General features: G+C 40.4%; 3 protein-coding genes across 4 annotated transcripts in view; 1 reads left to right on the plus strand and 2 right to left on the minus strand.

Moving 5' to 3' along the window:
* The window catches only part of SCAR (wiskott-Aldrich syndrome protein family member 3 SCAR), a 30,107-nt gene extending 21,319 nt beyond the window's left edge, over nucleotides 1-8,788 (minus strand). For both annotated transcript variants that reach the window (XM_014351559.2, XM_014351557.2), the window contains exon 1: nucleotides 7,965-8,788. The gene's annotated coding sequence lies outside the window, so the exon portion shown is untranslated. The remainder of the gene's footprint in view (nucleotides 1-7,964) is intronic.
* Nucleotides 8,789-9,154: 366 nt separating this feature from the next.
* Nucleotides 9,155-9,915, plus strand: LSm3 (U6 snRNA-associated Sm-like protein LSm3). The gene is made up of 3 exons (XM_014351497.2): nucleotides 9,155-9,301; nucleotides 9,383-9,490; nucleotides 9,580-9,915. Exons 1-3 carry the CDS (start codon nucleotides 9,281-9,283, stop codon nucleotides 9,760-9,762), a joined length of 312 nt encoding a protein of 103 aa, XP_014206983.1. The 5' UTR covers nucleotides 9,155-9,280; the 3' UTR covers nucleotides 9,763-9,915.
* Nucleotides 9,916-10,006: 91 nt separating this feature from the next.
* On the minus strand, nucleotides 10,007-10,753 carry LOC106638329 (sperm flagella and cilia-associated protein 1). The gene is made up of 3 exons (XM_014351436.2): nucleotides 10,639-10,753; nucleotides 10,286-10,573; nucleotides 10,007-10,221 (listed from the first exon to the last, which is right to left on the minus strand). The coding sequence occupies exons 1-3, from the start codon at nucleotides 10,751-10,753 to the stop codon at nucleotides 10,007-10,009; spliced, it is 618 nt and encodes a 205-aa protein (XP_014206922.2).
* Nucleotides 10,754-14,176: the final 3,423 nt, after the last annotated feature.

Here is a 14,176-nt window from a genome sequence, read left to right on the forward strand (position 1 = left end):
CTGTTAGTTAGTAGGTACTCGATGGAGGAACGGCAGGAAATTAATGTCGCTTCGATCACTTCTTTTTTCTCTAACTGCACGCGCGATCTCAGATAATCATAGCTAGAAATATCTCTCCTCTCTGGTATAGGTGATGTGTGTACGTACAGCGATCGATCAAAGGAAAAATCGATTATTTTCATCCGATGGAGCCTCGTTATTGACCGTAGGGTGCAAAAATACGCAAAAATATATTATTTAGGTGTGCTCCATGTGGGTTTGCTTTTCCTTTAACTCGTAGGGCCGTGGTTACCGTAGTATCAGCATTGAAATTAAACGATGATTCGCAGTGAACAGTACAGTTTTTTTGTTTTTTTGTTTTTTTTTCATTTCCTTCGAAACGCGTAAAAATGCATTCGACGATTGCATTGCAGTTTTTCAATCTTGCCTTTAATTCAAATAAGAAACATGTTGTGCTGGACTACATTTTTTACAACAGTTTTTAGTGGTGAAAAAAAAAACAAAAAACAAAAAATACAAGCGTACTGCTAATTATAACATACATATGGGGGTTTTCCTTCAAAATGAAAAATATACGTATAGATTTGCAGTTCCGGGTAACACGTGTAATTTTTATTTTATTCGCTGCGTACAAGCAAAAAGGATATTCGCAAAAAGGACAAAGTGGGGTTATCCTTTCCAGGAACAACAAAAGCTCTGCTGCATCACGTCTCGTCTGCGCGGGCAATTTTTTATTTCGTAATAATATTCATGTTGCTCTCGCGAATTACACTTTTTCCCATACTATATAACCAATCCGTACATAACGTATAGTCTGTTTTTTTTTTCTTTTATTTTTTTCACTACAAGAAGTAAGTAGGAGGTTCGTTTCGCACGACGTCGTGAATGCCGATGCAAACATTCGCGCACGTGCGATCTTACACAACGCAATAAAAAAAAAAAAAAAAAAAAAAAAAAAAAAAAAAAAAAAAAAAAGAAGTACATGCGCAAACTGCTGGAGACGCTGACTCTCATTTCTCTTCCTCCTGCTGCTTTGTATAGTGTATATTGTAAAGCTACACTATCATCCGAACACACAATGTATATTAATAGTCGTGGATCGATATGAGCCGAGAATAAATTCTGACGTAGAAAAAAAAAAAAAAAAAAAAAGCGAGACAATCAATTTGTCAGTGAGAAGTGTATTGCAGTTCACACGGTTTCGTAAGTTAATTTATTGTCGTATAAGAGTCACGTCCATCGATTTTTGCCGACAGAAGCGAGACTGAAACACATTTTTGAACGATTGACAAATCCAATCAGCTTAAATTACATGTACATATAAGTGATGATTCGTGTTTTAAATTAAGCGAAAGAGATTTTTGACGCATTATTAACCAACAAAACAGTGTTAATTGTTAAGACTTTCTTTCCATATAGATGTATGTGATGATCTTATCCTGTATTTATCTTTTGTGATGAAGTGTTAATAAGCTAATAAAGTCGGTCTTATTGTAATTCGCTTCTTTATTTAATCATAGAATTATATGTCTTTTAAATCAATGAATTCAACACGCAATATTATTTTTTTTGAAATAATATTTTAGCAACATAGGGGTAAACGGTATATGCTCTTAGGCGAGCAAGCATTGGCAAATTAGAAACCCAACAGATTTCAGCTCGAGCCTAAATGTCCGAAAAACCAAAACTTCAACCAAAACAAAAGTATGTACCTCGTAAGAAGGTTGTAAAAATTAAAAACTTATTGTAGTACATTAACTGTAATGAAAATTCATCATTTTTCCAGTATAGGCAGTAAATTGAAAATGTAAAACATCAATTTTTCCAATATCAAAGGTACAAATGATTTGTCCCACCAGCAAGTCCTTGTGTTTCTTGATCTAGTTGCAAAAACACTTTTTTTTTAATATTTAACAGTACAAATATATATATATATATATATATATATATAAAACTAAACAAAAACAAAAAATTGAAACCCTTCCGATATCCGTCGATTCACTGCAGCAAAGAGTGCCTCACTTTTTCCGTACAACCAAAGAAACACGCCCAAACAGAGAAATGAGGTATAACCGAGACGACGCACACATCATCAGATCTTATAATCGCGGAAATCTTCGATTTGTGGCTCTGTGCCTCTCCACGTCCAGTGATTTTCTCCGGACGCGCTATCGATTCACCGGAGCGAGAGCACCGCCCATCTCACCGCTTCGGTATGTGTGTGTCTGTGAAATATCGACTTTTTCTTCTTCCCCCTATATATAACGTGCTATACATATCGAGCTGTATATATTACCTCCGCCGTTTATTTTCTGCTATGTACAATGTTGTATACAGTCCAATTGCTTCTCCTTGCATTTGCTGTATATGTATGTGTATACACAATACATATGGGAACAGTGGAAAATTTATTGGATACACATGTACTTTATTTATACGTGCTCGTGAAGTGTGATATTTTTAATTGCGTCTTCGAATTGCGGAAACGCGAAAATAAACGACAATGAAATGTACGGTGCGATGCAATAACATGACGTTTATTGTTTATTCGCGTGTGTAGTTTTATTTTTACCAGTAAGTTAAAAAAAAAAAAAAATTGAGTTTTGCAACACGTACCGTTAAAACAAAGGGGGGGATCATAAACGTATTTCTGCGAGAGTGGCAGGAACAACAAAATAACGCGCGCTAACGGTAAAGTTGCAACGGGCAGAAGCTTCGTTCGGAATTTTCCAACCGAGTAGCGCTTAATGCGTGGGTAGTGTGTTTAAAATGTCTAGCTTTTTGCACACCGAAAAATAAAAAGGAACTACATAAAAAAACCGATCGTAGAAGAAGGTGTACTTAATATAGGTATAGTTTGCACCACTCGAACCTATATATTACAGTAGGATACGGTAGTCTGCCCAACCCAACTCTGCACTGTACCGCATACACACATATTATTATATGCTGGAGCAATAGGTACTTAACGTACAGAGGAATGTACCGCATTCCCGGCACAATTGGTGTATATATATATATATATATATATATATATATATATATATATATATATATATATATATATATATATGAATATAAATATATATTGCTGCGTGTACCCTCGCAAAGGAAGAGAGAGAGAGAGAGAGAAAATCATCGGAGAATAATGAGTGTACACGATGAAAGGCGATGGGGCGCGCCGAAAATCAATGCCGTCGCGCTGTGCGTGCACTGTATATACGCGATGATATTAAAAGCGTCGCATTAAATCCGCGGCTCTTTACCTCCTGAGCATCAGGAGAGCCGAGATTGCCTCTTTGCGTGATGTATATGCGTGTGTAGTAGCTTCGGATGATGACGCATTGACGGGCGGAAATGCGACGATGGCGCGTGTAATCTGCGCGTGTAAGTATACAGACGGACGGCCGGAAAGAAGCGAATGAACATGCATGTGTGTGTGTGTGTGTGTATATATATATATATACCGCCCGTGCCCTCTATACTGTACGAATCAAGGGAGAAAGAGAATTTGCGGAGTTTGATAGGAGGAAGAGGCACATATTTGTACGAAGGGGGTAGTGGATACACAGACGGATGATGATGATACTGAAGAGGAAAAAATGGGTTTCGAGGACCTAGACGCAGCAGAGATATACATGTATAATATGATGATGGAAAATGAGCGCGCTTCCACTATATTGTAGTATCGAGTTTTTTTTTTTGGGAGATGAATCGGACTTAAATTGTGCAAAGATCGGCAATTTCAAATTGAAGGTTCTCTCTCGTCACCTGATGTGCTAAACCGAGTCCCGAAACTCGAGTGTATACACCATTGGGCAGGTATGGAGACGTGTATCATATAATATTGACTCGTTTCGGCCGAGGATGAAAATTAGCGTTGATTCGCGTAGCCGAGGGGCGGCGACAGGAGGAGTTGACAGACCGAACTCTCTGCGAAGAGAGAGAGAGAGCGAGTTTCTGTATTACATTAGCCTATCCGATCGACCCCTTTTACTATGTGTACCGCTTGGATTGCACCGATATGTTTGCTCGACGTACACGTAATAAGCCTCCCGACTCCGGGTGTGTTTACGCATTTACGCGATGTATATATGTATGCAAACCGATCAATAGTACCTCCATAATACGTCTAAATTAAATTGTCCTCTCTCAATGCATTGGCTTGTAATTTCATCCCCCTCCTCCTACATCGTACTATCTCTATGCACACGTGGGTTAAGTGCGTTATCGTAGTAAACGTACCATCATTTACGCACATGTCTTGGATTACCTCAATACTATAAGTATATGTAATGCTATGATGTACACACGAGAGCCATTTGAGCTAACATTCTTTTGGTCTACGTGTCTAAAGAAAAAGAAAAAATAAAGACGTAGCGGCAGTTGCCTTATACCCTACTTCCGAGAGGCAAAATTGGCACACAGCTGCTGGAGGCACCGTACGTTATGTATAGTATACCTATATGTGTACAGGTGCCCAAACTCCGAAGGAACGACAAGGAGGGTAAAAAACACAAAAGAAGGACGGGCAACGAGACATGCGAAAACGGGAGGAAAAAAAGGCCGTACGTGCCCCGCGCGTGGGCAAGTTGGTTGTATACAGTGGGCAGGAGGTGTATAGATATACTTCCCGGCGATGGGCCCTACTATCACTAACTAACTAACGCACACTTGATATTGTCTCTGATACTGGGCTGAACATTTTATTTATAAAGCCAACTCTCCAGAACTTACCTGTATTTTAATTTAAGTAATACCAGTTTTTTTTTTTTTTTTTTTTTTTTTTTTTCATAATCTGCATAGCGAGCTACACGGTACATGAAATTATTTATTCATATATAAAATTCATGGTTGTCCTTGACACACGACTTTACGATGGTACATGTATGTATGTCGCACAGGAAATGGTGCGAGTGCGCACTAACTTCCTCCAGATAAATATAAATACTGAATTACTGATATGTATACATGTAACCTTTTTTAAATACTTAACGTTAACATTTTTTTTTTTTTCAAGATTTTTTTCTAAAAATATACAAGTGTCCTGAACATACATTTTTCTCTGTCCGAGATTACTTACGTATCAGAAGAAAAAAAAAATGCATTTGAAAGAGAAAATAAGAGAGGGTAAGTCCGGCAAAGTACACATAAAATCGAGTAGTTTTCGTCACACGAAACATTTACCACGTTATTTTTTAATAGAAAAACTTGTAAAAGCATAATCTTGACCCAGTCCGTGCTGAATCTCTTTAGACGTGAAATTTGTCAAAGACGAGAAAAAAAAAAAAAAAAAAAAAAAAAAAAAACCTCTCTCCCGCAAAGCGCACGAATCTGACAGACTACTCCTTTTTTTTCTTCTCTTGTCAAAGTGAAAGCTGCCGGGCGAGTCTGTTTGTGAAACGTTACGTTCCTTTTTTCAATTCCAAACTGCAGTTGTTCAAGTAGATTTTCGTCGTCAACTTTCGCAGTTAGAAATTTCATGTGCAATTGCCCTCCTCCACGCGTTTTCCAGAGAAACAAATCGTGTATCAATATTTAACACCGCACGTGGTGGTGTCGCAAGTTACAACACCAGAAATCAATCAAAGCCAAGTTGCCCAATCGACCAAAAGAACGAAACCGAATCATCCCAGGTGTGTGTGTATATATAGGCAGGTATATAATATTACCACCCACACGAGCACGAAACGAGTACATGGAGGAGGCGACACCTCAGCGTATATAGCCTCACTGAATGAAAGCGATCCCCCCTACGCACAGTTTATCGGATGGTGTTCCGTTTTACACGTATCAGCGCACCCACGCTTTAACTCACCGACTCAAACTGGGCTTCTCGTCACCCGACCCATTGTCTCTATTTTTTTTTTTTTTTTTTTCTTCCTTACCTCGTGGGCATATCAAGTACAACGTGGCGATAGCACCACGTGCTTTTATCACTGGATTCCCTTTTCCTTTTTCTTCAAGATCAGAGGGACAGACATGAGTAAAACACGTAGTAGTAGGTGGTACTACTACCACAAAGTGGATTGTACAGATGCGTAGTTTTAAAAAGAGACAAGATGCAACGATTGAAGAATAGTCGTATACCACATGAATGTGCAGGTTGAAAAAGAGAGGAGATCCAGTGCATGCGGAAGCTTTTTTTTTCGGGAAAAAGAAGGGAGGGGGTGAAAAGCTTCCATACTGTCTTTATGTTTCAGCCCAAGTGCTTTTGCACACGAGTGTGTAACGAGAGTGGGCCGGTGTAACGTTCATGGTCTTTTTGTTCCGCGGCGAATCGATAGAGTTGTCTTCTCTGTAAAACTACGACAGACAGAAACTGAAGAAAAAAAGGGGAAAAAAACCTATCGAAGCCGTTATTGGCGTCAATTGAGCAGCTTTACGAGAGAGAAGAGGGTAAATCGTGCGTTTTGAAACATTTTGTGGAGCAAAAGTTGAAAATCACGGCTCGTTGATTTTTTTTTGTTTTTCTTTTTAAGTTGACAGTCTGACGATATTGCCTTGGAATCGTGTGTGCTTTATTTTCAGCGGAGGAACAATGACTAACAGCAAAGGCTATAAATTACCAATCTCTTGAGGAAAATCTCGGGGATTTGAAAAATTAGAGCGCCAAGGAATCGTCTAATCTGGAAAACCCAAGGAATCACTGGCTCTCACGAGTATAATCGTATGACGCACACGTGTACCACACAACTATACACAAAACGATTAGAGACACGCCTGCGTAACTTAAACAGAACCCGATTTTTCGCTAAACTGTAATGATGTACGATAATTTTTGAGATAATTTTGATACGAAATTTATCTACATACATTACATATACTGGTATTAGTGAAAATGTAGGTGACCTGATCATTTGAAACACGTGTTGAGGTAAATAATATAATTACAATGTTTTTAAAACTACATCTTTTTTTTTATCAAAATTTTCAGTTATCAGTAAGAACTGTTTCCGTTATATAGTAGTGCTATAATTGTGAAATATTTTTTTCTTGCCCAATCCTAAATTGCCGTACCAAAAAAAAAGGTGTAAGTACCAATTATGAATGTTGACGTTCCCAATATATTTTCACTTTTCGACCTTCCTATATCGGGATCCAATATATCTCCTATGATTACAGAAGTTACGCCAGCATGAACGTTATGAGGGAAATATTTACCAAGTCGTAAAACGATGTCACCGTCTATTCATGACGCTGTTTAAAAAAAAATTACGATAGTAATCCATCAACTGTTTCGTCTTCCGCGCGAGTTTTTATCTGATACCTTAATATACCTGTATTTACATTGAGATAAAATACTTTCAATCGCAAGATTCCCACGAGTAAAAATACATTTAGTGACCAATAAGTAAAAATTAGATAACATCTTTTCAAATATCCTAGTCACGCAAAAAAAATGCACACACGCACTGTTCTTATATATATACGCTCAGCTCCAAAGCGCAGACAACTCCCTGGAGTTTTACCCAAACAACCCCACGCCCATGAGCATGCACACAACACATGTCCTTAAAAAAAAAGACACCCCCCGCGTAGCCGGCGTCGTGCGCGCACCTCCACCTCCTCGCTAACGCTCTGCTCGCACGAGGCTGCTGTTGCACCAGCCCTGCCCATCAAGGATACTTATCACCCTGGAACGCGAGTGAAAACGAGAAAATGAACCTGCTGGGGATTGGTATATTTGTTTGAACCCAATAACTCTTACCAGTACGTGCTCTCTGCACTCGTATGACTCATATATTTGCGAGAGCACGATAACAAAAGGAGTAACGACACGAGGTACATACCGTACTTATGCATATTATATGGAAGGTTCCTAGGATATATATAATAGGTATACAGTTTGTCCACCAGCATCAGGAGACAGATACAGTAGTGTAAGATGGGCTCGTAAGTAAGTATAGCAGTGGGAGCATCGGGGAGAAAGAAACATGGAAGCACACCATCAGAAAACTCACCGTCTTGGCCGGCGGCGGGCTCGCCAGCAGCTGCGGCCCCAGCATTATATATTATTGTTATACTTGAAGATTGATACAATTATTTGCTCCACAGCGACTCCCTTTTTCTTCGGATCAATAGAAATATGCTTTTGCACTATACTTTGAACACTACACACGGACACCCTTGACGCACCACCACAATAATAAAAAATATTTTTGTTATGAGCCGACGACCTACATCAGCATCAGACACAAACTTCAACACACATAAAGCACATCATCAGCGGTACATGTGTATTAAGCAGCGTCTCTCTCGATCTGTCCGATGCATATGGGGATTCCGGAGCACTGCGTTAGTGTCTGCTCCGGCCGACTGCCACACTCTGGAGTGCAAAAACTGGACGCACCTTTCTCAAGTCACTTGTCGTATATCTCACTTCCTTCCCAATGTAATGTACTCACTCCGTTGCACAACACTACGTTCTCGCGTAACGGCGGCGACGACAATAATACATCGGAGACAGACAGACGGATACCGTGGCGGAGACTTAAAATGGCGTTTACCCTCCGGGGCGCTCGCTACGCGCTACCAAGAGCTACTGCTATACTCTCGGGGCCGCTTGCTGTGTCGGTTGGTCTGTTTATAACACGATACATACGTAGGTACACTGTATACTTGGCACGGTTCTTCTTCGTCTACTCTCGGTGATGTTGTTCACACGCTACCCATCCACTATCCACGGAGAGAGAGAAACTGGAAGATGAATATATATACATACAAGTACTTCATTCGGAATCGTAGCTCGCGGGTATATCGCGAAATTCGCGAGCCGGAGGCACTCGCGACTGTCGCGGTTGTGGCAAAAAATAAAAATGCTTAGCGAAGCGATACCAGCGCCCGAGGCTTTTTCTGTACTCGCCGTCGGTACGATGGGGTTGCTGTTATCCTGTTATCAGTCCAGCCGATTGCGTAATTTACCATTTTCGACGACCTTATCGCATAGTGCAACCGATAGTATAAGTTGTGTTTAATTGAAATTGTAACTGATTATTTCGTCATAGGTTTTATTATTATTTTTTTTTTTTCATTCAACACAAATGCCAAAGCTTTTCGTTCTTATCGTCGCACGAAAACATACGTTCAATTGGGTTCAAAGTTCAACCACTACGGGGCGCCACGTACTCCGTAAATCGAGCGTGGAAGTCACTTTGCATATATTTTGTTTAAAAAAACGGAGTAAGCAGAAGAAGTGCAGTGCGCGACCATAAATGCTGTAAATTGGTGATTTTATTTGTATAGCACGTAAGAATCGTAATTTGATAAGGATTCAGTTATGGAAGCCGAGTCGGACCAGGTATACATTCAAATGCCGCAAATTTTACGGCCAGTTGGTGTAAACAGTGGGAAAATCTTGTTTTAACCTCCAATTTTGCAGGTGCCGGCAATCAATGTCAAAGAGCCGCTGGATTTGATCAGGCTTAGCTTGGACGAGCGCATTTATGTTAAAATGAAGAACGAGAGGGAACTCAAGGGACGTCTGCACGTGAGTTTAACTTTTTCACAAACACGTAAACATTACATTCGTAGACTACGTTGTAGATGGGGTTCACAAAAACCGTACCTCTTTTCCAGGCCTACGATCAGCACTTGAATATGGTTCTTGGTGAAGTCGAGGAGACAGTGACGACAGTAGAGATAGATGAGGAAACTTACGAGGAGGTCTACAGGACCACCAAGAGGAACATTCCTATGCTGTTTGTCAGGGGTGATGGTGTGGTGCTTGTCTCACCGCCAAGTATGAGGGCAGCTATGTAAACTTGGTGTATGTAATATTTCATATACACTTTCCTTGTAAGCCAGAACGACGATATCACGTAAATTTTACACAAGTGTAATACATGGTGACCTATTTTAGATGATTAAGTATGTTGGATTGACCTAAAGATTAAATATAAGAGTACTTTTCTACATTTTGTGTTTTATTGCACAAATTCTGTGTCAGTCTTAATCTATACTAATTAATGTTGACGGTAAAATTAATCCGTTTGCTTCCTTTTACTTAAATTTTGTCGCAATCAGACGATAACTGTGTATTCAAGTCTTCTAGCCTTTGTTCCTTAAACTTAAGCATGCTCTCCAAGTGTTCGACTTTTTTCAAAAGTATACGTATAGCTTCATCCTTTTCATCCGATTCTCTCTTTAATTTCAAGAATACCCTCTTAGGCACGGTTTGATTCAAACATTCCTCAGGATTCGTAACAAACTTTAGAGGATCTGTAAAAAAAAACTACATTGATTGATCGGCCTCAACCATACCGAATTGTATGATTAAACTCACCATCCATGTCGGGATCCTCGCAATCCTTGAACAGAGAGTTTCTGTCGTCATTGCAGTCTTTAATGATCTTCGCGCGCACGTTGGACAAAACTTTTTCTATCACCCCAGGTTTCGACTGAGCCAGCTGTTCGATGACATCCTTTTTCAGTTTGATATTGATTTTCGGAAACACCCTGCGACTCAAAGTGCACCAATTGTCAACTTTTTTGGCTATGCTGTTGCCGGGAAAGTAATTCTGAATGTCCACGTACTTTGGATAGTACCTCTTGAGTATCTCCGCCATCAAAACTAAATTTCGTAATAGTGAAAAATCAACGTCCGTTTGCAAGAGAAACATCGAACGGAACATTTACCTCCATCCGAGAAATCTCGAGCGATGTTCCGCTTGGGTCTCGACAGCGGAATCTCGTCAAGCCACATGTAAATTTCGCGCAAGCAGTCGTCACCTCCACCGCTCTCGCCATTCATTGCGCATCGATGGCTTTACAACAATGACCACCGAATCTCATTGCATGTACACAATTTAATCACACTCGAGTAGCGTTCAAATATTTTTTTACTTTTCCAGGCAAGGTTAATATTGTCATAGCTTCATATATACATACACGCAATCAGCATCGTTGCACAAATTCACGCGTGTTTTTATGGAAAAACAAACGTCGCTCGCTTGTTTTACTACTAAATCCATAAAAAAAGTTGTATATTGAACAACAGCATCCAAGTTCTCTGTACTCGCGTGAAACGAAATTTTGGCATGAAACGCGCTATTGCTCTATTTTTATATTTCAAAACATGGCAAACGCGAGGAATATTTATCCATTTGTCGGCAACGTGTTAGCAAAACAATCGAAATTTCGCTTCCTGATGCTGTATATATAACAAATCGTACTACATGCTTGTACCAAGTAAAAACGTCGCGCATTGCATCATTTTACAGTAAGATCGTGCACTACCTTGCGGAATGTTGCATTTGTAGGTCGAAAGTTTCGCATGTTTTCATCATGCATTTTTTTTTTGTTTCTATCTACTATTCAAAAATGCCATCGATATAAATACTCTTGAGCACAACAAAAAAAAAAGATTCTTCTACCGTCCAACTCAGGGCGCCCAAGCAGATCTTAACGAGTGCGCAAAAATTAACGAAGGTCATGCATATACACCATCAGCTTCTTTGTTGTCAACCGTTGTTAGTTCACCGATGTAAAAAGCATCGACACACACGTATTATCGATTACCGATATGCCGTTACTCGAAGCACACGTATACACATACACACACACACACATATACTTATATACGTGCACCACAGCACGGATTGTTATTTTATTTAAGAAACGGCATCGATGAAGGGCAACTATGCGGAAATTTTTTTCTCTATTATCCTTCGCCCCAATCGAGCAACGCGTTGACCTTCGCGGCAAACCATATTAGAAAAAAGCCACCGAGCGCATACACACGCGGCCATTATTTGGTAAACCAAAGATAATTAAAATCCATCGCTATACGCGTTACGTATATATATATATATATAAATTATAGTACCTAATACATGCATCAATAATAATTATGGTTTGGCACGTTTGTACATGCGCCCCAAATTGTGATCAAGCGATCAAGTTTACACGGCCATCGGACGACATAATAATATACACATACACTGCAGGAACAATGGTCATAAAATATAGTTTGTACAAGTAATCATCCAGGGGCGTCCATATATACATATATGATATATGCACAGAACCAGCTATTTCGTTAAAGTTTCCCATTGATAAAACTACCCAAATCCATGCTGATGTGCCTTTTTTTTATATACATCATGTCCGAGACGAGCTTTTCGCGCGAGTACCTATATTCCTTTGGTCGCTCATGCATCGCTCAAAATTGCTCTACAAGTACTCGCTGCGAACGAAGGCCGATTAGAACATGGGGGAGGGGGAGGGGCACATCAGTAGAGCCCAAGAGTTCATCGAGCTCCCCCCCCCCTGTTGCCTATACATAGCGCACAAATGGTTCCGATGGAGCTCTATTTCCGTCTCGAGCTGCCATTATTTTTAAACTTTGCGTGAAAAGAAAAAAAAAAATACACCCAAACCCAAAAACTGTGTATCTCCTCTTGTACAATGTAGGTATACATTACTCCCACGGGAGGGGTGCGCTGTACATATAACGACACTGGTGCTTTTTATTAAAATTTTTACCCGCGACGAGCTTATCGCGCCCACACTCGTTGCGCGCGTGGTTGTAAAAAAGCTCGTGTTTATAGATAGCAAAGTCGAATCGCTCCCCTGAACGATGCACACGGATATGAATTTTTTTCAATGTATACATATATTTCCCGAAAACAAAGCATTAGCGAGATCATCGGGATGATATCGGGATGATGGAGAGATATACTACGATCATCTGAAAAGTAGCGCTCGAGGAGCTTTACGCGCGAATATGAAAAAAAAAAAGGAGGACGGGGGAGAGAGTAAAGTAAAGTTAAAGTGCGCGTATACGTAAAACCAAACGACGACACCCACGCGTGAGAGAGCGAAAAATATTGTATAGCGCCACTGTCACCGCGGACGTGTGCAACCACCGATACTTTTGCTATATGTATACATATAGGTTGTGAATGCACACGCTTGCAGGACATATCCGAAACTCGTATAACTTGGGTCTGAATATGTAAGTTATGTGCTCTGTATTATACTCGTATGGTATATATATGTAGGACTATATGTATACGTATCGGATTCATCCCCTGGTGCACCGATGATGATTTAGGGGCTCGCGCGAACGCGCATAATGAGCGTTTTAGAGGCAACAACGCGATCGTCCTCGCATGTATAAATTGGAGGACCAATGATTAAAAATAATAGAGGCTTTTCAAATAAATATAAGGTATACGTAAGTAAATGGGGGTGTACGTATACATGGGACAGCATACATATATATATATGTGTATAATCAAAAGGGGAGAACTTTTTGAAAGAGAGAAGCGATGCACGTGAAATTAAGAAGGGCTGTGTTATACACATGAAGTGATAGCGGATACTTACTATTTACCCGATCGATACACGCGGGAAAAGCCAGCGTATAAATATAAATACATATGTATCCCCTATATCAAAGAGTATTTACAGAAAAAGGAGTAAAATTACGGGGGGGGGGGTGAGAGTAAAATAATGTACCATTGACCAACTCTCGTGTGTATATATGTATACTACACGGTTTTCCTTTTCTCGAACTATATGTATAATCCACATACCCCCTTTAGCCCCGCGTAAAATTGTAAGGTGACTGCAGAGTGTTTATACCGATAATATTACATCGCTCTCGCGTGTCTTTCCCCTTTTGCGATCTATACTCCGGCCACATGTATAGCGACCCCCACGCGCGCTATGTAACCCAATGTACGAATGTACGTTGTACACGACGTTGTATAGAGGCACCGCACGCTAGACTTACCCATAAGAAAGAGGGAGGATGGATGATGCTGTTGCTCTGCTTTTCCATTTTCCATCCCCTCGCCCGCTGATGTACATATACATATACACAAAAGGAACCACATACAACCCCCCCGCACATGCATGTGTATATACCATGGCATCAGTGTGACAGGTATATATATACACGTACGCGCAAGAGTAAGAGGGGTGGGGTGGGACTCGTGCTACTCCGTAGATCGATACCGATATTCCGCGCCACCCCCAACCGACCGCCCCTCGCTATGACGTGGTTCGCTCTCGCGCAAGCTGTACATACGGAGAGAGAGAGAGAGAGACACGACGCCGTTGCCACGCACAACAGGTTATACCCACACACACGTCGATACGTGAAAAGCTCTTTCTTCGTGGACGGGCTGGGGGTGGAGGGGATGGAGCCAAGAAGATCATATATATA

Source organism: Copidosoma floridanum, unplaced genomic scaffold, assembly GCF_036245765.1.
Source record: "Copidosoma floridanum isolate Cflo_tuat_1 unplaced genomic scaffold, Cflo_Japanese_pri ptg000019l, whole genome shotgun sequence".
Taxonomy (NCBI): Eukaryota; Metazoa; Arthropoda; class Insecta; order Hymenoptera; family Encyrtidae; genus Copidosoma; species Copidosoma floridanum.